The sequence below is a fragment of the Pyxicephalus adspersus genome, chromosome 9, assembly GCF_032062135.1.
Source record: "Pyxicephalus adspersus chromosome 9, UCB_Pads_2.0, whole genome shotgun sequence".
Taxonomy (NCBI): Eukaryota; Metazoa; Chordata; class Amphibia; order Anura; family Pyxicephalidae; genus Pyxicephalus; species Pyxicephalus adspersus.
The window spans coordinates 7,469,914-7,492,122 of NC_092866.1; the positions used below are offsets into that span (position 1 = coordinate 7,469,914).

Here is a 22,209-nt window from a genome sequence, read left to right on the forward strand (position 1 = left end):
TAGATAAAGGGTATCTAAAGCCAAAAAATGTTTTAGGTAAACACAGGGGAGGCTTATAACCCCTAGCAGGTTATGTTGTGCCATTGGAGACATTTCTATTCATTGGCTTCCTGTTTTAAGATTCTCTTCTTAGCTTTGGTTGGATCAGGTTTCTCCAATGGAAGATCCACCTGCGCTCCCTGTTCCGGGGGTTACTGTAAAATGAACCCACTTATCTCAAGTCTCCATCTTAGGTACTCAGCTCTTATTATCCTCATTGGTCCCACAGCCCACTGTTCAAAGACTTCTCTAGTCTTACTAATATACCCTCACCCCCAAATTAGGTAATCCTCCAATACTAAAAAATGCCAAAAATGCCCCCCTGATGAAAGACTTCCTTATTGCTTTGTAACCTAGTAAAAGTTATATTTTCTAATGTTCCTAACTCCAATCTGGTAACTACTGTACAAAGTTCAACACTGTGTAATAAAAATTGGCCCTGATGAAGTAGGATTTCTTGTAACCCTTAAAACATGTTGGCCCTTCCTACAAAATAAAAAATAAATTGAATTCTTCACCACCTGTCAGTCCTTCTGGGTACAAGCATACCTTATCATTCCGACTGTAAATACTACTACATCCATTCCAGCAAGCCTTAAATATACATGACCATGCCTTGAGATCCAGCACCATCCAGTTCACTCTTGGTACCTGCTACCTTTATATTCCCATCCACTGTACACCATCTTCCATTTCCATTACTTATCTGTCGATGACACTCAAACCAATTAAAGTCTATCTCTAGCCAAACTCAATAGAGTGAGATAGGGTTACAGCCTTTTTTATGTTTTTCTTGGATTCTATGGATCCCCATTGGAAAAGCTCTGTAGCTTCTTGTATCTGTGACCAAACAGTAAGTGAAGGGACACAACCTAAAAAATACCACGGTTTGGGAATGACTGCTGATCACTTATACTTGTTCACACTGGTGGTAAGGTTACAATGGGTTTGCTGCTTCCTCAAGCCTGGGAACCGCTACCTCTTGGGAGGTGCTACATGGTAGGGAATGAATATGGGTAGCAGTACCGCTCACTGCCACCAGCTGTCAAATGTCAACACCATGGTGCAGGTGTCAAAGTGGCAGGCAAGGCGCCAGCCACAGAGAGCTGCACAGGACTGCTCGGATCAGGTCTGTAATTGCCTTTAAAGATTATATGAACAATTTTTATTTTGTTCACCCTTTTAGTATCTTAAGTATAGCATTTTGTTCCATTTGTTCCATTACTGTGTACCCATAAAGTCTTATTAGAATAAAATATATTGGGGAAGAGTGGTGGTGGTGTTAGAACTGCAAAGGAAGATGTTTTGTAGTCTTTACATACTTCCTGGCCCAGGGTGACAACGCAGCTTTCTAAAGATATAGTAGAGTAAGCATTGCCACCCTAGAACACAAAGTAAATTATTGAGATAATCAAGGGTGAACAAAAAGGCAAATATTATGAAAAATGAAAATTATATTAGCTATCCCATCCAAGGACTGGTAAGCTGTGATATATTACATTTTTTTTTTTTTAGATACATTTGAATTATTTTGTTTTCGTACTAAACATTGCCATATCTTTGACGAAACTATGGTGACAGACCCAGCCAATCTAAATTGTTCTAATATGATAAAAGCAGGCAAACTAAACCACTATTTAAGAAATTATAATTATAATAACAATTCACTACCAATGTGGCCAACCATGCGAACGCAGCAAGACGTGAGTTGTGACAACACACGGCCCTAATTAACTCCTATGAGCATCTGTAGACACTTACGGCTAAATCTGCCACCAACCATCCGCGGCTGTTGGAGAACGCCGAAAATTGGAAGTGATCTGATATATATTAGCTTATTTGTTTAACATCTCATTAACCTACTTAGAGCTGAAGGTAGGCAAATATGAAATAAACACCAATTAATGGGGGGATAATTATGTATTCATTAAAAAAAGTAATTAAATGCATTTCTTTATGTAAATGATGTAAATTCCTAAATTTGTTTTGATTCCAGGATTCTGTCTTTCCTTCTACATTATCACTCAGATTGGGTTAGAGAGGGGCAGCATTGTACACATGCTGAGAGAGAGCAGAATGAAAAGAGGGAGGGGCATATCATTGGTACTTCTTCACTGTCCAATCACAAATTGGGGGAGGAGAGATGACCTGATGTATTGCTTTTTTACAATCAGGTCACATTGTAGGTATATTTTTACAGCTTTACAAAGCAAAGGGTCAGCTGGAATGTTTTTTTCGTTAGGGAGTCAGGGTTTCCACTTTATGATATTGAAGATGCAAGTCTCTTAGGTTCCTTCACCAAGGTATTATTCATTATTTACCTGTATTCTCTCCTTGCCAGATCTGTGTAAGGTTGTTAGGCCACCCCAGCTTCTAGAAGACTTCATAATAAAAGTTTTGTCTTCTTCCAGTTTTATAGATTATTGGCCCTGATCTTCAGCAGACAAGGGAAGCCTCTATTAGCACCTTACTGTGAGCTAACATTTCCATTTTGACAGGGAGAGAATTCAACTAACAGCACAAATAGCTATTCTCAGGACACGTGTGGCTATTGTAATAACTTTTGTTGTTACAGATGGTGGCACACTTGCCATACTCAAACGATGAGGGGCACTTTGCACCACCACTAAGTCTCTCCTGATGCCATCCTCTACCTCTCCTCTTTCAAATGGCCATCTTTTGCCCATCCCTTCTGGAATGACACCATCCTGGCATTCACCTATATTGTGTGAATTCTACACATGTTAGAAAAGTACCAGGACTATACAATACACTGTCCCCCTGGTGGTATAGAAACAAGAAAATACCAACATACTTGTAAAATAATCTTCTGGCAAAGACAGACTACCAGACAATTTTATTGGTTTCCATTTTAAGAGTAGGGATTTAGTTACTTCTTATTGCTGACTGCTTCTCTTTATTGTGCTGCAAATTCAGCAAGAGAATCTGGACTTTCTGCTGTGTAAGAGGACACTGACTCACTTTTGTGTTCTACAAAATTATTAAAACCTAGTAGGTGATTCACTGAATTGAAGGCTTAGATGCCCTTTCATTTGGTCATGTGATCTGTGGCCCCCAGGATTCTACAGCACACCTCTACCCGACCTGCAGGCAAAGGTCTTTGCTGAAAATTGTCAAAATGTCAAATGTTGCCCAAATTTTTTACCTTAATTTTCCCCTACAGAACTGCTGTAAGCTGTCTTAATGACACGTCCCATGAAGATTTAACCCTTGACCACCCTTGCTAAACTTGCTAAAGCTGCTGTCTTCGGGTTTTCTCTGAAACCTTGGATTGAGGGCTATTTCAGGCTTTTTCGGACACTTGCCCATTTATTATCATCTGTCGCTACATTCCCTGATGAAGCCAAAAGGCGAAACGCGTTTGACCCCGAGGCGTTTTTAATGTAACATATGGATTTTTTGCTTCTCTCCATTATATGGGACACAGACAACACAGGTAAACATGTCATTTTCTTTAGATATAATAATATGTGCGCCTTGTAGTATTTTGGATGTGGATTTCAAATCTGTGTTCAGTTTTTTGCTAGCACATCTAGTTTTTGTAATGCAGCTAACATATTACAACATTTAACCACAGTTATCTTTTTTTAAGGTTAGAGACCAGATTGATTTAATTTGTCATCATGCCTAGAAATTGCCCAAATGATCCAGTTTCTGTTAAGTGTGTGGTTCATTCACGACGAAAGCACAATGTCGTCAAATTACCACAGAACTTAAAAAGGTACAAATTATATTTCGGCTGTCCACTTGGTGACCAGGATAAATCTTGGGCTCGTCATGTCATCTGTACCAGTTGTTCCAATGGACTACGTGACTGGCTAAATCAGTGTAAAGCAGCAATGCCATTTGCAAGCCCGATGGTGTGGAGAGAACGGCTAGACCATCTAATCGACTGCTATTTTTGCTGCGTCAACAAAAGTGGATTTTCAGGTAAAACGAAGCACAAAATTGTATATCCCAGCCTCGATTCTGCAATTGGTCCTGTTCCCCATGATGATTCACTGCCAGTTCCGGTACCAAAACATAATGGACTTGCTTCTGTATAAGGTGATGAGGAATGCGCTGAAGTTGCAGCCAGTTACAACCCCGAATCATCTGATCTTGACTACTTGGCCGATGAAGATTCAGAACCAGAGACCTTTACACAAGCAAAGCTAAATGATCTCGCTCGTGACCTAAATCTCTCCAAAGACAAAGCAGAACTTCTTGCTTCAAGGCTTAAACAGAAGCACTTGCTTGCAAAGGGTGTAACTGTAACTCACTACAGAAAACAAAATCATAACTTGACGTTCTTCACTAATGAGTGTTACTGTCATGATATAAATGCACTCTTTAACAGTTTGTCACAAGAGCAAGTTCCATCCCAATGGCGTCCTTCATTGATTCCTCTAAAAGAAGCTTGAAACTACTGCATAATGGTAATTCCAAACCAAGTTTACCGATTGCCCATTCCTTTACCTTAAAGGAGTCCTATGACAACATGAAGTTACTACTTGAAGAAATCCAGTATAAAACACACCAGTGGAACATCTGTGGGGATCTAATGGTCATTGGCTTGATGATGGGAATGCAAGGAGGATTCGCAAAAAATTGCTGTTTCCTATGCCTGTGGGTCAGCCGATCAACGGGAGACCATTATGTCAAGTGTGATTGGCTACCAAGAGAAACCTATAAGCTCGGAACAATCAGTGTCAAGTTTCTGCCTCGGGTTGATCCGCATAAAATATTTCTGCCACCTCACCATATCAAGTTAGGCTTGATGAAGAACCTTGTAAACACTCCATGGGTTTTCAGTACTTTGTTGAGAAGTTTCCAAACATAAGCAAAAATAAAGGAAGAAATATTTATAGAGCCACAGATCAAGTCTGTTTTGCAGGATGGTGTTTTCAAACAATCTCTCTCAGCAGCTGAGCTAGAAGCTTGGGATGCATTCAAGTGGCTGTGTGAAAATTTCCTGGGTAACCATAAGTCTCCTGCATACAAGGAAGGAGTTTCAGAATCTGCTTGATTCATACCAGAAACTGGGTTGTCCTCATTAAAAATACATTTCTTGCACTCACATCTAGAATTCTTCCCAGAAAATCTTGGTATAGTGAGTGACGAGCAAGGAGAACGTTTTCACCAGAACATTCAGTTAATGGAGCATCGCTACCAAGGTTTCTGGAATGAAAGTATGATGGCTGACTACTGCTGCATGCTGGACCGCGACAATCCAGACAAAGAGTACACAAGAAAATCATACTCCAAGCGTTTCAGAAGAAACAATGGTATCTGACTGACACTGTTCAGTAGATCTATAGCACAGTGTGCCTTATTTTACTTCACACTGAAGATGTATTAACATTCACTTCAATGGTGCTTATGTTTTAGTACAAAATACATGCACGTACAATGTTAACTATAATAGTACTCATAACTGTATGTGTTAGGGAAAAACTGAAAATGGATCTGAAATCTGCTCCAAAAACCAATTTAGAAAGGTTTGTGGTTTCTGATGATTATCAAAGCTAATCTTTTGTTAACTAGTGCATTTATAATATTGATATGACAGGTGAACTCTGTATAACTCTCTGTATATTTATTACTAGGGGTTGGCATATGAATTTTTTCAATACTTTAAGGGGAAGTATTACCTTTTTAATTTTCCTTTTACAGAATTGCCTAAATTCAGTTCATCAGGAGGACCCACCCTTTAAATGTAATTGCTGCATTCATTCAGCTTTTTTTTAAAAGCTTTTGTTGCGTTTTCCTGCTGAAATCTTGAGACAAACACCTTGTTTGTGCACTGACCTTTATTTTAGAAGTAAAGTGCGTTGTCACACCGGCGGCATGGCATTCTGTATAATCAGCCTATAGTAGAGTACAAAGCTGAATAGCATTACGGCGCTCTCCTACCATTAGGGCAAGTAGATCCATCGAACGCGACTGACGTTCCAAGGGAGCGAAAACATCAAGATTAATGCTTTCAGTAAATTAGAGGAATGAACGAAAGGGTGACCGCAACATTTGAATGCCAATAAATGCAAAATAATGCATTTGGGACACAAAAATCCAGGCGGAACGAAGGATTAATGGCATTCTACTGACAAGCAGAGCAACAATGGGAGAGCGACAGGAAGAACGAGGCATTATTTCATGTGATTTAAAGGCAAGGGGAAAAAAACACATCATTTGAATTGCCGGGTGGGTGGATGGTGTATGGAATAGGAAATTAAACCAGTCATGTTTTTATCTGGAAGGAAATGAACTCCAGGGCTCCATTCATTTCCAGGCCTTTTAATATTCTTAAAGGATAGCAGTATTCCTAAAACAAATTGGCTGCGTTAAAGGTAAACTCAGCTTTTGCTTAAGAAATTTTTTTTTTATATTATATAGTACTTGCTGCACAAACATTTAGGAGTTGGAACCCTAATTGAAGTCAAATAGACTTTGCACTACTACGTTCATTTACAAAGTAGTGCCAGTACATTCCTGTTGTGCTGGGAGTCAATAGCAATCAATAGCAATCAGCACTCACTAGAAGACCTAATAAGACACACCCCCTCGCTGCCCCCACAATACTTTCTGTCTGAGTGCAGAGGGGTGTGGCTGTTACTCAGCTCTGCCAACACAGAGCACTGTAGTGAGCAAAGGAGAAGCAACCATTCCACTGAGAGAAAAGGGTATATCAAGGTATTTGTTATAATGTGTTTTTTTATATGTAAAAAACAATGGAGTGAACTATGCTTTTTTCTTGTCTGTGTTACTATGTGGTTTCCTCCTGTTGTCACCAGCATCCCATGAAGTTAGGCCCCCTTTGGCCCCTAAGCAGCCTCATTAGGTTCACTCTCAACTTTCTCTTTTTGTCTTTTTAGATATATTATTACATTATGGATGCACTCATTGGGCCTGATTTATGAAAGCTCTCCCAGACTGGAGAAAATAGACTATCAGAGGATAACCTGGGTGATCCAGCAAAATTTCCTAAATTTAATTCGCTAATAATTGGCAAATGTTTTTAATCCTGGAGCAGTACTTTTTCAGGTTTGCTGGATAAGTTAGGTTCTCCTATGATAGTCTATCTTCTGCAGTCTTGGAGAACTTTAATAAATCAAGCCCTGTAAGGCCCCGGTCCAGCAACAGTACTCGCCGGAGACCAGTCCCCCAATCTAATACCGCATTCTTCACCTATAGCAAGCCCCCGCCTGGGAGACTGATTGCACAATGGATGGTGCCTCGGGAAGAGCTGGCAGAGGACCAGGAGCCCACAGATAATGCAGTACAAAGATTCCAACAGACAAGTCCAGAATACAGAGCCAGAGGTCATAAAAGATAATCCATTCACCAGACAAAGTACACAGGAGCAAACACAAGCAGAGTCGGGGTCACAGGAATAAGGTTGGTCCAGGCAGCATAAACTCGCAGGGTCTAAAACAGGCAAAGTCAAGAACAGTAAGTAAGCCCAGCTAAATGCTACAGCAGGTACTGGTGTCTTGGAGCAGAGAGGCTAAAAAGTCCCAGCAGCCAATGGCAGCACAGGATAGAGTCAGGAACGGATCAGCTTCTAAACTCCTCTTCAACTGTGCACAGCCTAACAATGGGTGCTGGGGATGCCATTAAAATACATCATGCTGCATGGCTAAAGAGAAGCAGGAGCTGCTGCTATTTCTTTATTCTCTTTGCTGCTGCACATAGGCTCAAATAGGCTATGTGGGATACATCGGTGGTGCACCGCACGGAATCTCATTTACCCAATTGAGAGTGACTGAGAACCCCAGAAGAGGATTGGCATTAATGTTGGTTTTGGGGCTTACCCTCAAATTAATAGATATGGGGAACCAATAAAGCCCTGATATATTGAAGGTAAACGTTTACTTTGGGGTGTTTTGCACTTTTCAGTTTTTAATTTGTATTATATGCAATTATAGGGCAATTATAACACATGGGAGAATAAGAATTTAATGTGAATAAAAGGTTTGAGACCTTGACTCGGGCTTCCAAGAGCTTATGTTTAAATCTGGATGTTAAAACGTATTACCTCCATCCCAATTCTAAGCATTTTTTTGGGCAGACCAGCATAGAACCCCCATAATGTTTTTATCTCAACCTGTGTCTCTGTTAGGAATTTACTCTCACTTCCCTTGAAATCTTTCCAATTTGAATGGAGACTGTTACAATACTTATATTTCTTTAGGGTTAGAACCCAAATTGTGGTTGGAGTTTGGCCTTAAATCATTAGTGGTAAACCGCCTGAGCTCATCACAATTACGTACACTGGGCCTGATTTATAAAAACTCCTTAAGACTGGAGAAGATAAACTATCATAGAAAAACTTGGGTGATCCAGCAAACCTGGAATGAATTTCTAAAATAATTTGCAGTTTATTTTCACTCCTGGACCAGATCCATTCAAGGTTTGCTCACCCAGGTTCTCCCATGATAGTCTATCCTCTCCAGTCTTCGAGAGCTTAAATAAATCATGTGACCTCAGTGACTATAGCAGTATCAAATGCAGAGATCTATGGTTATCTCCTTTCCTTTTACATAGATAGGTTGAAAAAAGCCCATCAAGTTTAACCACTAGGGAAATAAACATATCCCAGATAAAACCCTATAGACATAGTTGATACAGAGGAAGGCAAAAAAAAACATAATAAAGCCTTATTCAACTTGCTTCAACTGGGGAAAAAAATCCCCTGGTAAAGTGAACCTGTGAGCCATTTTGGGACCCAACAAACACACAATGTTTGCTATTAACTAGAAAAGCTTCTTCTGTGCACCTCCTACTTATCTAATTTTATATAAAATGACTGGCTTTCCATGAACCCATAGGTAAACCCTGACAATGTCCGAAGTTCAGTGCCCCTTCTTGCCACTGAGGCAATCTTACTGGACAGCCAAGGCTTACATTTGTATGTCCAGAATAGCAGGTATGAACCTCTATTTGCAGGAGTAGAAGCATATTAATACCAGCACTATGTAAAAACACTAATGTGAACCCATTATGTTTACAACATCAAGCTGAATGACAGCATTGCTGACCACGCAAGTTCTCATGTTGGGTGCCATTAGTAAAAACCTAAACATTGAATGTCAATGACTCCATCTTACCTCCATGAATATAGGCAAAAACCTCCTTGTGACCTTCTTTGTGCCCATTATCATTCTCATCTCCAATGGTTATTGTCAATGTATTTGTGGCACTCATCGGTGGGTTACCGCTATCGGTTATGATCACGGGAAGGTGAAACTCTTTTTCTAGTTCCCGGTCAAAGATCCTCTGAGTTTGGATTGAGGCTGTGTTATTACCATGGTCAACCAGAAGGAAATTAGAGGAATTTTGGAGGTCACTTGGAAGAGAAAACCGAAAGGGCGGCCCATTTTCTGGAGTGTCTGCGTCTATGACGTACAACAAATAAGAGCTCTCGTCCATACGTATAGTCTGTGGCCAGGCTGAATTTTCCCAAACCATCGGCATGTACAAGCCATTAAACTTTGGACCATTGTCATTGACATCTAGAAGGGTGAGATACACAGTTGCTGTTCCAGTCTGTGGCGGAGAACCTTGATCAATGGCTAAGATGACCAAAGCATACTGGGAAATTATTTCTCGGTCCAGAGATTTAGCCACTATCAAAGAACCATTTTGATCAATGTAAAATTCTTCAAGAACATCTGAGTTTGGTTGAATATTGTAAGATATCTGTCCATTTTCACTGGAATCCGCATCTGTAGCTGTCACTTGGGTTATAATGGTTCCTACAGTTATATTTTCCAAAAAAGGTGGCACGTGAAGCAACGATGGACTAAAAATGGGAGGGTGGTCATTATAATCCTGTAATTCTATCAGACAATGGGAAGTGGTGGAGAACTCCAAATCTTCTACTTTGATGGTAAGATTAAACCAACGTTCATGAGGGTTCTCGTAATCCAGTTTCTTTTTCAATTTTATTTCCGCCAGGTGGTTCTTTCTACTATTTTCAATGGAGAATTTTTGATCGGGATCTCCGTTAATGATACTGAAAGTCAGAAACGCATTTTCCCCGACATCCTCATCTACTGCAGAAACCTGAAGGACTTTAGAGTTTATTTCACTGGTTTCCAGAATAGCCGCAGTCCAAACATCTTGAGTAAATCTTGGGGCATGATCATTAATGTCCACTAGCGTGACTGTTGCTGTACCTGTGGTTGACAGTCCACCACCATCTTTAACTTCTACCAAAATCAAATAGGTGTCATTCTTTTCTCTATCAAGGTCCCCAACAGCTGTATATATCGTTCCAGTCTCATGATTTATTGTAAACATCTTTTGACTTGATAATTCCCCTGAACTGGGTACTATGGAGTAAGTCAATACGGCATTCTGTCCTTCATTTTTGTCATCCAGATCTATAGCTGCCATCTCCATGACTGAAGTGCTTGGTGGCGAATGTTCTATCACGCTGGCATTACAAATGTTAAAAGTACAGAGGAACTGTGGAGCATTGTCATTGATATCCTTTACATAGATGATTACATCAGTGAATCCTGTGAGACCATCACCATCGTCATCTGTGGCCAGCACTACAAATCTCCATACTGCATGTTCTTCACGGTCCAGTGTCTGCAAGGCAAAGATCTGACCAGTCTTTTCCGTGATTGTGAACACCGTTTCAGCGCCACTTCCATGTAGGGAATACTTCAAACCTCCCTGTTCATTTTGGTCTGGATCGTTAGCAGAAACCTAGATGGTGAGAAATATTCATTATTCATTGTAGGTGAATCTTCCAAGTGTCTTTGTTTTAGGTAAGAGTTATTGTCTCACCACTAATGACTTTTTGGTAAACTCACATTCACTGAATTAGAAATATACCCTTACAATTTTGGGATATTCTCGAGCATACCCACTTCTTACCAGATGGTTGTCCAAAACTTTTTGAAAAAACTTCAACTTAAAGTAAGTTTAGATGTAATTGTAGAGCCACCTACAGAAAACATCTTTGCTTTAAAGTAAACTATGGCAACACCTAGCCTTTTGTGGGTTTTCCATGTATGTCTTGGGAGAATCCATCAGATATGGGTGGCATAAAGTGGATGAATGGATTGGACAACAATGGGTGGCATAAAGTGGAGAAAACTTGTTGAGGATGAAGAAGAGTTGAGGAGGAGAAAATCAAGTTTACTCAAGGTGAGGGTTGGGGTTTCTGCAAGCATGGGAAATATACATCAGTCTAGAAACTTCTTCAGCAGAGTTATAGTTTGAGGTGGTCTAGCCCCTTAATAAACAAGAACTGGAAGGATTATGAACCCAGAGCAATAAATAACATCAATACATATTAAAAAATATTCTTACCTGCAGCACAAACACTGGCAAGTCAACCAGTCCCTCTGTGACACTTCCTCGATACTCATTCAATGAAAACACCGGGGCTTCATCATTTTTGTTCAACACACTGATGGTCACAGTGGCGTAATCCTCCCATTTGCCATCGGATGCCAACAAGGTGAGCACATAGACCTTCACCTCCTCATAATCCAGGGGATGCACAATTAAAATGGCGCCTGTCTCTGGGTTGACATCCAACACTCCTCCGATGTTCCCTGATGTAATCTGATATCGAATGTTTGCATTCATACCTGAAAAAGAAGGTTTTTTAGCTCATGCATTTAGTAAGTATTCACTAATTCTGCAGTTAGGTCAGTACAAAATGCATTCTGGTTGGTTCCTAAAAAGCGGGACATCTTTAAAATGTAAGACCTCTTATGTTGGTGTTTATCGAGGTCCAGAAAAAAAAAAAACAGTAAAGCAAACAGGAAAAAGTGTCTGACTTTATATTCTAAAGCTGATTTCAGAATATTTTCCCCGACTACCCTTCATCCTCTAATTATTGGTTAAAAAAACAACCTAAAAGCCTCTTTAGGTTACGTAAATCCACGGGGGTCTTTTAATAAATGTTTTGCCCAAGATTCGCCCAACTTTTACCAACAATTAATTCTTTTGGCAAATAATTATGCCAACATTTACCAATGGTTTGTACATTTTCTAATTGAATCAGATTTAAAAAATGGGTAAAGTTGGGTGGATGCCCTTTATGTCACATAACCTGCCAGGATTTGAGACCTGGAGGTTCCAGTGAAAGGGACCTTGTGCACATGCCCATGTTGTTTCCTGTATGGCATAGGGCATGGCAAGCCCATTTGGCTGTCCAGTGGAAGGGTCCATTCAGGCCAGGATAAGAGATTTCCACTCCTAAAGAAGATGCCAACAAGAGATATATGGCATATGGAGATTATAATAGGACACATCAATGTAAATTGATGGGAGGGGGGAAATCATTTTTCAGAAATGGGCTTTAAAGGACAAAGTTGTCAGATCCAACCAGTCAATTAACATTTCAGAAGGTGGACAGCAATGGCACACCCAATCCCAACACAAAATACCTTTGCACTTTGGACATTTGTTCAACCTTTATCTTTTACTATCACGTTACCTTCATCTGGGTCACTGGCGCTCACAGTTGCCACCACGGTGCCCACATCCTGATCCTCATCCACACTCACGTAGTAGGCGCTCTGCGCAAAGGAGGGTGGGTTGTCGTTGACATCGCTGATAAAAATGCGCACATAGGCCGTATCTGCGGAGACAACAGGCAGCGAAATTAAAAAAAAAAAGAACCCAGAGTGAGCCAATTCTGTCGGCTGCAATTTCTCTGCCTGTCGGGCAGAGCGTTAAATGAAAACTAATATGTAGACGATACGGGAACAGGCCCCCGGGGGCAGAGAACAATTTACACAGCCGCATTATCCCAAACGCGCTTGAAGAGGGAGACGGACGTCAAAAGCGATTCTTCTCAATAGATAACACACAGATAATTGATTTCTGATGTCACAAGCTTTTTATTTTTCGGCCTATCGCCCCAATAAGGCCGTTTAGTCCGGGGGATAATTTGCACAGCTTCGGAGCTCAGCAATTTCAAAGGAGAATAAACGCAGAAAAACTCCATTATATATTCACAGCATCTATCCGCGTAGCCCGCAGCCCAGCACAAATAGATTCACTTTACTTTTTTTTTTTTTCCATCTATGTATCTTATTAATGTAAGTTATTTCAATACATTTTCCACCTACCCTAGTTATGTCATTTTAATAGTGATGGTCCCATTATTCCAAACTTCTTTCTATAGACAAATTTCAATCAGTAACTTTTTAACCCTTTAAAGTTGAATTGCAATACAGGGAATTGGAAAAAAAATACAGATGCAACCCAATTGCATTATATTTTGAGGTATATCTTGTATTCATATTACCCCAGGCTTTTATCGTTTGCATTCCTTAATGCTATATTTTAACTAGATACAAACACACAATAAAATCCAGTCTTCCTAAAGCAGAACTTCAGAGATGTTAAAGGAACAATAATGCAGCTCGGTATTTGTTAACACCATCGTTAGGAGTATTTGTTTAATTTCAAGCAGCACAGCTCAAATTGGAAGAGGGAAAAGGAATCGGGGTCTTCAAAAGCTGTTTCAAAACTTTTCACAGCTGCAACTTTTATTTAAAAAATATAAAAAACACTTGCTGATCTATCAATACATGTTTTTGTAACCTGCTATAGATGACAACACATTGACCTTGTCTCACATTTGTGCTTCTCCGCCATCACCCTGTTGGACAAAAGTGGAGGACAGGGTGTTGTCACCATGTAGCAGGGAGTGCCTACACATGTTAGGATCAGCAGGTATTGTTTTAATGAAGCTACAGATTTAAAAAGAAACTTGAAGTGGCATTAAGATGTAAAATACAAATTTCTTTTTAAGGGCTGCTGTGAGCTGAAATGCAACGGGTTGACCGGTACAAGCAAATGCGGCTTATTCCGGAAGCCATTTTACTCTGTATACTTAAGCTTCACATGTACACAAATCAGCTCAGCCAATCAGTAAGACTGGAAGAGGCCAAATGAACACAGCAAGGTGAAGGGATTAAGCTCCATGGGTAATTTTCAGCTAGACTAGTCAACTGTGCGTTGCCTCGTGTGACTTCCCCATGTTGCAATTATGTAGGGATTATTGCGGCTAATCACGTCGCTTCCACCGGACAACTTTTTCCGTCTCCTCGTTCCTCTTGCCGGGAGTTCAAGCAAAAATCAAGTTAATCCAATACATACGTGGTTTTTGTTAGACAGAATTCTAAATATTTTCTGTGGGCCAAAGAACAATGGCCACTCCAACAAGCTATGATTAGGACCCTTCAGGCTGAAATACAAAATTTGGATTATGAAAAAAGAACATTTATGAAGATTACATCAAGTGCTAGTTTATGTCTTATGCTGACTTAGACATTTTATTACCAGAATTGGGCTGTCCATGTTTTCCTGGTCGGGCTGATTCTGAGCCATCGGATGATTTGACCTCCAGTAAGTAAGATGTCTTTGTTTCTCGGTCAAAGATCGCTGCGGTGTAGATGCTCCCTGTCTGGGGGTCTATATGGAAAAGGGCGTGGTCCCCACTTCGGTCCTCGAGAATGGAATACATGATCTGAAGCACAAGACACAGAGGTCAAGAACTGGACACAGCTTTATATTTTGTGACCTTAGCCTCATTGAGATTCACCAGTACATTAAAATGCCAATATGATACATATAAAAGACTCAACTTTGAAATGCCTCCTAGACCTTTCAGTGCCAAATTCAAGGGTTTTACCACACGCTTCTTTTAATGAAGAGACATATTGAATATTGATTTTATGGTGGTCTCTCTCAACCAGAATTTCCTTTGGAGCAGTCATTCTTAACCGGGTTTCATGGAACCCTAGGGCTCCTCCAAGTTTGAAAGGGTTCCTTGAGCTTTGGCTAGCTGGACTCCCATGTTATGGTGACCTCCTAGCTTTGTGGCCAATACCCGTTGCAGGTTAATTAAAAAAAAACAGAATGTTGCAAGAATGTTGAATCTATTAAAAAGTTACCAGTGTTGCCACAACCAAATATATATTGACAAATGTTGATATGGTCAGTGAAATGGTGATAAATGTTGATGAAACCAACAGAGTATCAATGCTAGCAATAGGGTGCTAACAGCTATTGGTGGAACCAATGAATTGTTGATGAATGTTGATACTACCAATGGGATGTTTATGGGTAGCCCAGTCAATGGAATAGTGGGAATGTCGGCCCAGCCAATGTAATGTTGGGTCATGCTGGCCCAGCCAATGGAATATTGGATCATGTTGGTTCAGCCAATGGAATGTTGAATCATGTTGGCCTAGCCAATGGAATGTTGGATCATGTTGGCCCAGCCAATGGAATGTTGGATCATGTTGGCCCAGCCAATGGAATGTTGGATCATGTTGGCCCAGCCAATGAAATGTTGGATCATGCTGGCCATGGAATGCTCATGACAGAGTGTATATTTCATGAATTCATTATGCCTAGAAGAATGTGAAGAGAATATTCAGTTAATGAGGAAAATAACAAAAATATAGATCTGAAATCTAAAGGGTGTGGTTTATAGTTTGGTTACCTCTCCATTAAGACCTAGGTCTTGGTCAGATGCAGAAACTTGAAGGACAAAAGTCCCCAACTCAAGTCCTTCAGTCACTGAAGCCTCGTATATTGACGAGCTGAAGAATGGGACATTATCATTCACATCTGCAAGTTCAACAGAACATCTTAGTGTTTTTACAAATTACGATAGTGTTAAAGAGCACCTGTCATGAAACAATTAAAATAACTGAAATATGTGTATTTTGGTCCCTTGATCCTACCTGTAATATTGATATACACCGTAGTGAATGCAGCTAAAGGCACCGTAGCAACATTTTGAGCTCTGATTTTCAAGATAAAGTTCCTTGTGGTTTCATAGTCAAGATTCTCAGCTACTGATACCGAAGCAGAACCGTCCTCTCTATTCACTGTCAAGTAGAAACGCACCGGCATGTTGCTCTCAGGAACCAAACCTTCTTCTAAATTATACGTCACTCGAGGATCTCCCAGAAGTGATCTTGCCTTAACAGTCTGCATGAAACCAACAAATACAATGGAATAAAGTTGTCAATATAGGTAAACCCAACTATGCGTTGGCCGATATTCTCAACAAAGATACAAGGCAAAGTGATTTCTTCCTATCTCACACTGCAGAGATTCCCCACAAATGTTACCCATGGTCAACCTAATGCATACCTGAGGCCTATGCACGGTGAAGATACCATTCACATTTGTCCTAATACAATGTTTCTCAACCGTGATTCCTCCATTGGTTGCTTGGGGTTCCTTGAACAATGAGGAATTTGTACCTCAGTTTAATAGATTCCAATGATCTGTAAGGGTGGAAGCCTTCCCAATGGCCAGCAATATAAAAGGCATTCTTCCTACTTCCTATTAAGCACCTGGTACTTCAACTGGGTCATCAGCTGTTTCAAGCACTTCAAGACCAAGGTTGGGTCCTAGGAATGGCACCAAGTCATATTTGCTTGTGGGGGTTCTTGGTAACACCTGGAGGCATCTTAGACTCCAGAGATAAAAGGAGGAATGCAAGAACCTACTAAGGTAAGGTGCTTTCAGAGCTGGGAAGGACAATTGGCAAAGTCATAGGAGGATGCAGCTGTTTATAGATATTTTTGGGCCCCAGTGGCTCAGCAGAAAGTAAAATGGAATTGCCTGTCACCCCTGACCACATAGTGGATCCATGTAACTACATGACACCCCACAGTCCCTGTTAGTGCCTGAGTTTTTTACATTCCCCTAATGTCTTAGTTATTTATATATCTGTAAACAGCAAAATCAAACTTCTGCATAATCAGCATGTGCAAATATCAAATTCAGTGCTGCAGGCTCTGTTTTAAAATTAATGTCGATGTAACTCTAATAAAGGGCTGAAACGCCTGTTTTGTAAAAAAAATTTAAAATAGTTAAAATATAATAAAAAATATTTCAATACAAACAGAAGCAAGACCATAGCATCCTCTTCAAAAGCTCCCCACTATTAAATATTAACCTCCAGTGTTACCTAGTTATTAAATCTCATTAAAATTTTAAAAAGCAATAGTGGATATTCCAACATAATTAAGAGACATTCAATATTAACGTCACTTACAGCTAGCAAAATTGTGATCCATGGGATTGTGGGAACGCGATTTATAATAAAGAACCGTAATGGGACAGTATTTACCATATTCTCAAAAAGAATTTCTCTAAAAATGCTCCTCTCTACTCCCTTCACTTAGCAGATCTACCTAAAGGAATTTCATTATAACTTCTGTATTAGAGTTTGTTGTACAAATTTTTGCAAAGGAAGATATCAATGGATAAAAATACAGCCAAATAAGTAAATAAATACAATGAAAAAGTTTGATATGAGATTGTTAGGCAACAGATTACAAAGTTCGAAAAAGTTTTAAAACCCCCTCTTTGGAACAAAACAAGCTTTAAGTCAGAGGTGGACAAACATTTTGGCTCAGGGGACACAATGAGTTTTAAAAATGGATCGGATGGACGGAGAGTGTTTGTATGAACTGATATAAATTATGTGTAAAAGTGGCCAGAATAAAATCTCCAACGGGTTGTATATTAGTCTAGGTCTATCTACTTCCTTGAGAATACAAAGTTCAACATATTTGACCCAACAGGTCTACAAAATCCTCTGAAAATCCACCTAAAGTCCTCCACCCCTTCCAATTTCTTGAAAACAAGTTCAAGAATTATTTGAATATTACATAGCTAAACCAAAATTTTTTTTTTCACTTGCTAAGGATTTTTTAATATATTTAGTGTATTCCAGGTCTGCTGAATCCAGATTTGACTTCAGATTCATTGAATTGACTCTAGTTCTTGTGATACAGGATAGAATAGACTATTTTACCAACAACAAATGTTAACACAGCATATTATTATTCATCTTTATTCACACCAATGTTTTCCATTTTATATAATAAATGTAGCATTATTTTCATGAAACTTTCATTTGCTTTCTTTTTATTTATACATTTTCCTTTTTTACAGAAATATGAGTTCTTCAAAAAGAAGTTGTTTAAATGACCCTAATGGGTTTTGCTACATTTGTGGTGAATATTTTCAGCAAAACAAGAAACATTACAGAATTTGTGAAACAAGCATATCTTGCATATTTTGGTATTAAACTGGGGGACCAAGATAAGTATTGGGCTCCCCATATGGTATGCAAAACTTGTGCAGAGTGTCTAAGTCAGTGGAAAAATGGAAAACTGAAAAGTTATAAATTTGGTGTACCTATGGTATGGCAAGAGCTCAAAAATCATAATGATTATTATTTTTGTGCTGTGAATGTAAAAGGTTTAAATCGTTACAAGAAAAACAAGTGGGAGTACGGTGATTTGGAATCAGCAAGACGACCTGTGCGGCATGGTGCTGATGTTCCCATACCAGTGTTCAGTCCCTGATATTCCTGTATCCAACATGGAGGATATACAGGGAGTGTAATCCAGGAGTTAGCAGTGGAAGTGAATATGAAGGAAGTGTTTCATCCAACCAGCAGTTCTCCCAAGAAGAGTTCAATAATTTATTACGTGACCTAAGTCTGTCAAAACAAGCATCTGAACTTTTAGCATCCAGGATAAAAGAAAAGTACTGTCTGAGACCGGAAGGTAAAATAACAGTTTATAAGACAAGAGAGGTGACACTCCTACCATATTTTAGTGAAGATGGAGACTTTGGCCCTGATTTATTAAAGCTCTCCAAGGCTAGAGAGAATACACTTTCACCAGTGAAGCTGGGTGATCCAACAAACCTGGGATGGATCTGGTCCAGGATTCAAAGCATTTCCTAGCAAATAGCAAATTACATTGAAGAAATCCATTTCAGGTTTGCGTGATCACCCAGCTTCACTGATGAAAGTGTATTCTCTCCAGCCTTGGAGAGCTTTATTAAATTAGGGGCTTTGTGTACTGTTGTAACATCCCTGGACTACTAACCCATATGGGAGGACCAGAATACCGAGCAGAAGACTGGCGGCTTTTCATAGACAGTTCCACTCGAAGTTTGAAATCTGTTTTACTGCATAATGGCAACTGCTATGCTGCTAAACTGATAAATGATTCAAATTTCACAAGTTACATGACTGATACTGAAGTTTCTGCTTGGCACAGCTAAGTCATGGTTGTCAGGAACTTTTTGGGTAACCATAAAGCACAAAATTATGAAGAACTGGTACAAAACTTGCTATTTACCTTTAAAAATTTGGGTGCTACTATGAGCATAAACATACATTAGCTGTAATTGCTGGTAAGGGGCAGCAAGGTGAACCAGGCAGTTGAGTCACTGCTGGCAGATAAAAACAGGTGGAGCTGAACTGCCGAGGCACTTCTAAGAGTTACAGACTTGAAGGACTTCTCTTTCAATCTTTGAGGATTCATTTCTCCATATTGCCTACAGCTAGAGAGGTAAGGGAGGTGAATAGCCTTTTTAAGGCTAGTGGGTAATACATGTCTCTGAGGTCAATTGTGTCTTGGAATATTAAGACATAACATACCACCACAGGTGTATCTCTCAACGTGTTCTCGGGAATCACAATTTCATATTTATCTTTTTCCCACACTGGTGGCTGATTCTGGGCATCTGTCACCCGCACTGCCACCTCCACTCGGGTGCTGCGGTTTCCGCCATCTGTTGCAATTACTTCTTGAGTTATTAAGGATTTCTGAAAAAGAGAAATTGGGGAAAAATTGGTCATTTAAGGTAAATGCATACATTCGTAAACATCATACAGGTGGGGAGCAGGTTCTAAATATTACTAAAGAAGATCTGTCACTTGGTTCATTTAAGGAAAACCAACAGGTTCTCTTATGAGAACAAAACATGCTACTATTTACATTTTCTGGGCTTCCCTGTTTTTGAGTCCCTTAGCAAAAATTCCTAATATATATTCCTAAATAAAAAGTCCTATGGAGGACCAATGTGGCCAATTCAGAAAATACAGTGCTTGTCCCAGAATGGCCAATGCTAAACCCTGTCAAATGATGAGGAGGATGAAAAAGGTGGGAAAAGGAAATGGGGGGGGGGGGGGGGTCGTTCTTACAAACGTCCTTAATGGGCAAAGCATCCATTGCAAGGAGATCATAAACTTTGCTATGTGAACAATCTCTATTCAAATCAAGCCCAATGTGCAATCCCTATAAAAAGTTACAAAAATTAGTGCACGTTGCTGTATGTAGTGCCATAGTTTCCACAATCTCTTTAAAGGAAACGGTTACAGGTGTTCATTAAAATGGAAAAAACACTATTTTGGCATACTGGGATTTTTAGTTCCACAACAGCTGGTGAGCCACAGGCTGCTCATCTGGCCTTGTCACAATGTGTCACATTCTGAGCGGACCAAAGGGACTGGGATGGACTGTGTGTGCAGATGCCCCTGTCCAGCTGGATTATAATACGAGTGAAGACGATATACCGACAGCCGCTCACAGCTGTCCAGAAAGCGGCGCGCCACCAGCTGTGAGATTACAATGCATCTCCGCAGCCCCACAATTTATAAGAAATGTATCAGCTGCGGGGAAAGAGTGTTCTCTGTAGATGATTCCTGAACAGAACCTTTATCTGCTACAAAACACAATAATCTGAGAGCCAAACTGCCGCCGGGCGTCTCATACCGGCACTGACAGCACCGACTTAAAGAGCCATCTGAAATTTAGGAAGCCTTATATGAATATCTTCTGTCATTCCTTCTTCATTCATTCCTTCCTTCCATCCTTTCTTTCCTGTTCCTTCTTCTCTATCTCTGCCTTCCGTCCTTTCTTTCCTGCTCCTTCCTCCTCATCTTTTCCTTACATCCTTTTTTTCCTCCTCCATATTTCTCTATCTCCTCTCCTTCCATTCTTTCTTTCCTTCTCCCTCTTTATCTCTTCCTTCCATCCTTTTTTCCTCTCTATCTTTTTCTTCTTCTTCTGCTTTCCCTCTATCCTTTAATTACTCCTCCTTCTTTCCTCTCTTTCTCTTTTTCCATCATTTTTTGCCTCCTTCTTCTTCTGTTTCTCTTCTTTCCTTCCTTTCATGCTTCATTCCTCCCTCTCTCTTGTATTACCTCCTTCCTTAATTCCTCTTCCCCTTTACTTCTTCTCTCCCTTAATTCCTTTCCCCCTCTTTCATCTATTCCTTCTTTCCTTACTCTCTCCCCTCTTTCTTCTATTCCCTTCTTCTTATTCAATTCTTCCTTCCATTTCCTCCTTCATTCCTCCCTCTTTCTTGTATCCCCCCCTTCCTCCCTCTCTCCAATCCTTCATTTCTCCCTTCCTTCCTTCCTTCCTTCCTTCCTTCCTTCCTCTCTCTATTCCTCCCTTTTCTCTCTCTCTCTTTCTGCTAATTCCTTCTTCTTCTGTTCTTCCTCCCTTCTTTTTCTTTATTCCTTTCCAATTCCTTTCTCTCTCAATTCCTTCCTTCTTTCCTTTATTTCCTCTGTCTAATCTCTATCTTTTCTCTCTCTTTCTTTCTTCTAATCCCTTCTTCTTCTCTTCCATTCTCTCCCCTTCTCTTCCTCCCCTCTTTTCCCCCCCTTCCTTCTCATTCTTCTATTCCCTTATTCCTTTATTTCTGCATTCTGTCATGCCTAGCTCCCTTACTATGGTTCCTTCCTTCCTCCTTCACTTCCTTCCTACCCTGCATCTCTTTCTTCAATCATTTCTTCCTCTCTTTCTTCTGCTCACTTCCTCTCTCCCTTCCTTCCTGCAAAGCAATGTGCCTTCTCCCTCCTCCGTCTCTTCCTTCCTTCATTCCTCCCTTTCTACTATCAAAAAATAAAATTTCATATTTATCACATGCAGCCAGATGGTTGCAAATGTGAGCTGAGTACTGCAGCTTTTTATAAAGAATGTTTATATTTATCATATTTCTGGAAAAAGTCCAAACATCCTGCAGGGTAAAAAGATCCAACCAGCAGGATATGGTATCACACATTTACCTGGATGACTCAGACATGTTTGCTTATTAGATTAGGCTAACAAAGGCTTAAAGCACAGAGGTTCCATTTCTGATCCAGTCACTGATTCACAATAATTATTGGATTTCCCAAGAATCTTTAGTGAATTCTAAAGCAGACAGATTGTAAGAAACCCATGCATAGGTGCTCGATAGAGTGATCAAACATTTTGGTGAATATTTGGTGAGATTTGATTAGGAGTTCCCATCTGTACTGTGGGTCACTCTATTTCCAACAAAAATCTATTTACGTCACTT

The 22,209-nt window shown here is 39.9% G+C and overlaps 1 protein-coding gene across 1 annotated transcript in view; it reads right to left on the reverse strand.

Annotated features, from left to right (window-relative positions):
* Nucleotides 1-22,209, reverse strand: part of LOC140338289 (neural-cadherin-like) — a 76,909-nt gene that overhangs the window by 22,870 nt on the left and 31,830 nt on the right. The window contains exons 12-18 of the mRNA XM_072422450.1: nt 19,514-19,681; nt 15,777-16,026; nt 15,533-15,660; nt 14,365-14,551; nt 12,509-12,652; nt 11,371-11,654; nt 9,150-10,761 (exon numbers count right to left, since the gene is read on the reverse strand). Of these exons, the coding sequence (XP_072278551.1) occupies nt 9,150-10,761; nt 11,371-11,654; nt 12,509-12,652; nt 14,365-14,551; nt 15,533-15,660; nt 15,777-16,026; nt 19,514-19,681 (2,773 nt within the window). The remainder of the gene's footprint in view (nt 1-9,149; nt 10,762-11,370; nt 11,655-12,508; nt 12,653-14,364; nt 14,552-15,532; nt 15,661-15,776; nt 16,027-19,513; nt 19,682-22,209) is intronic.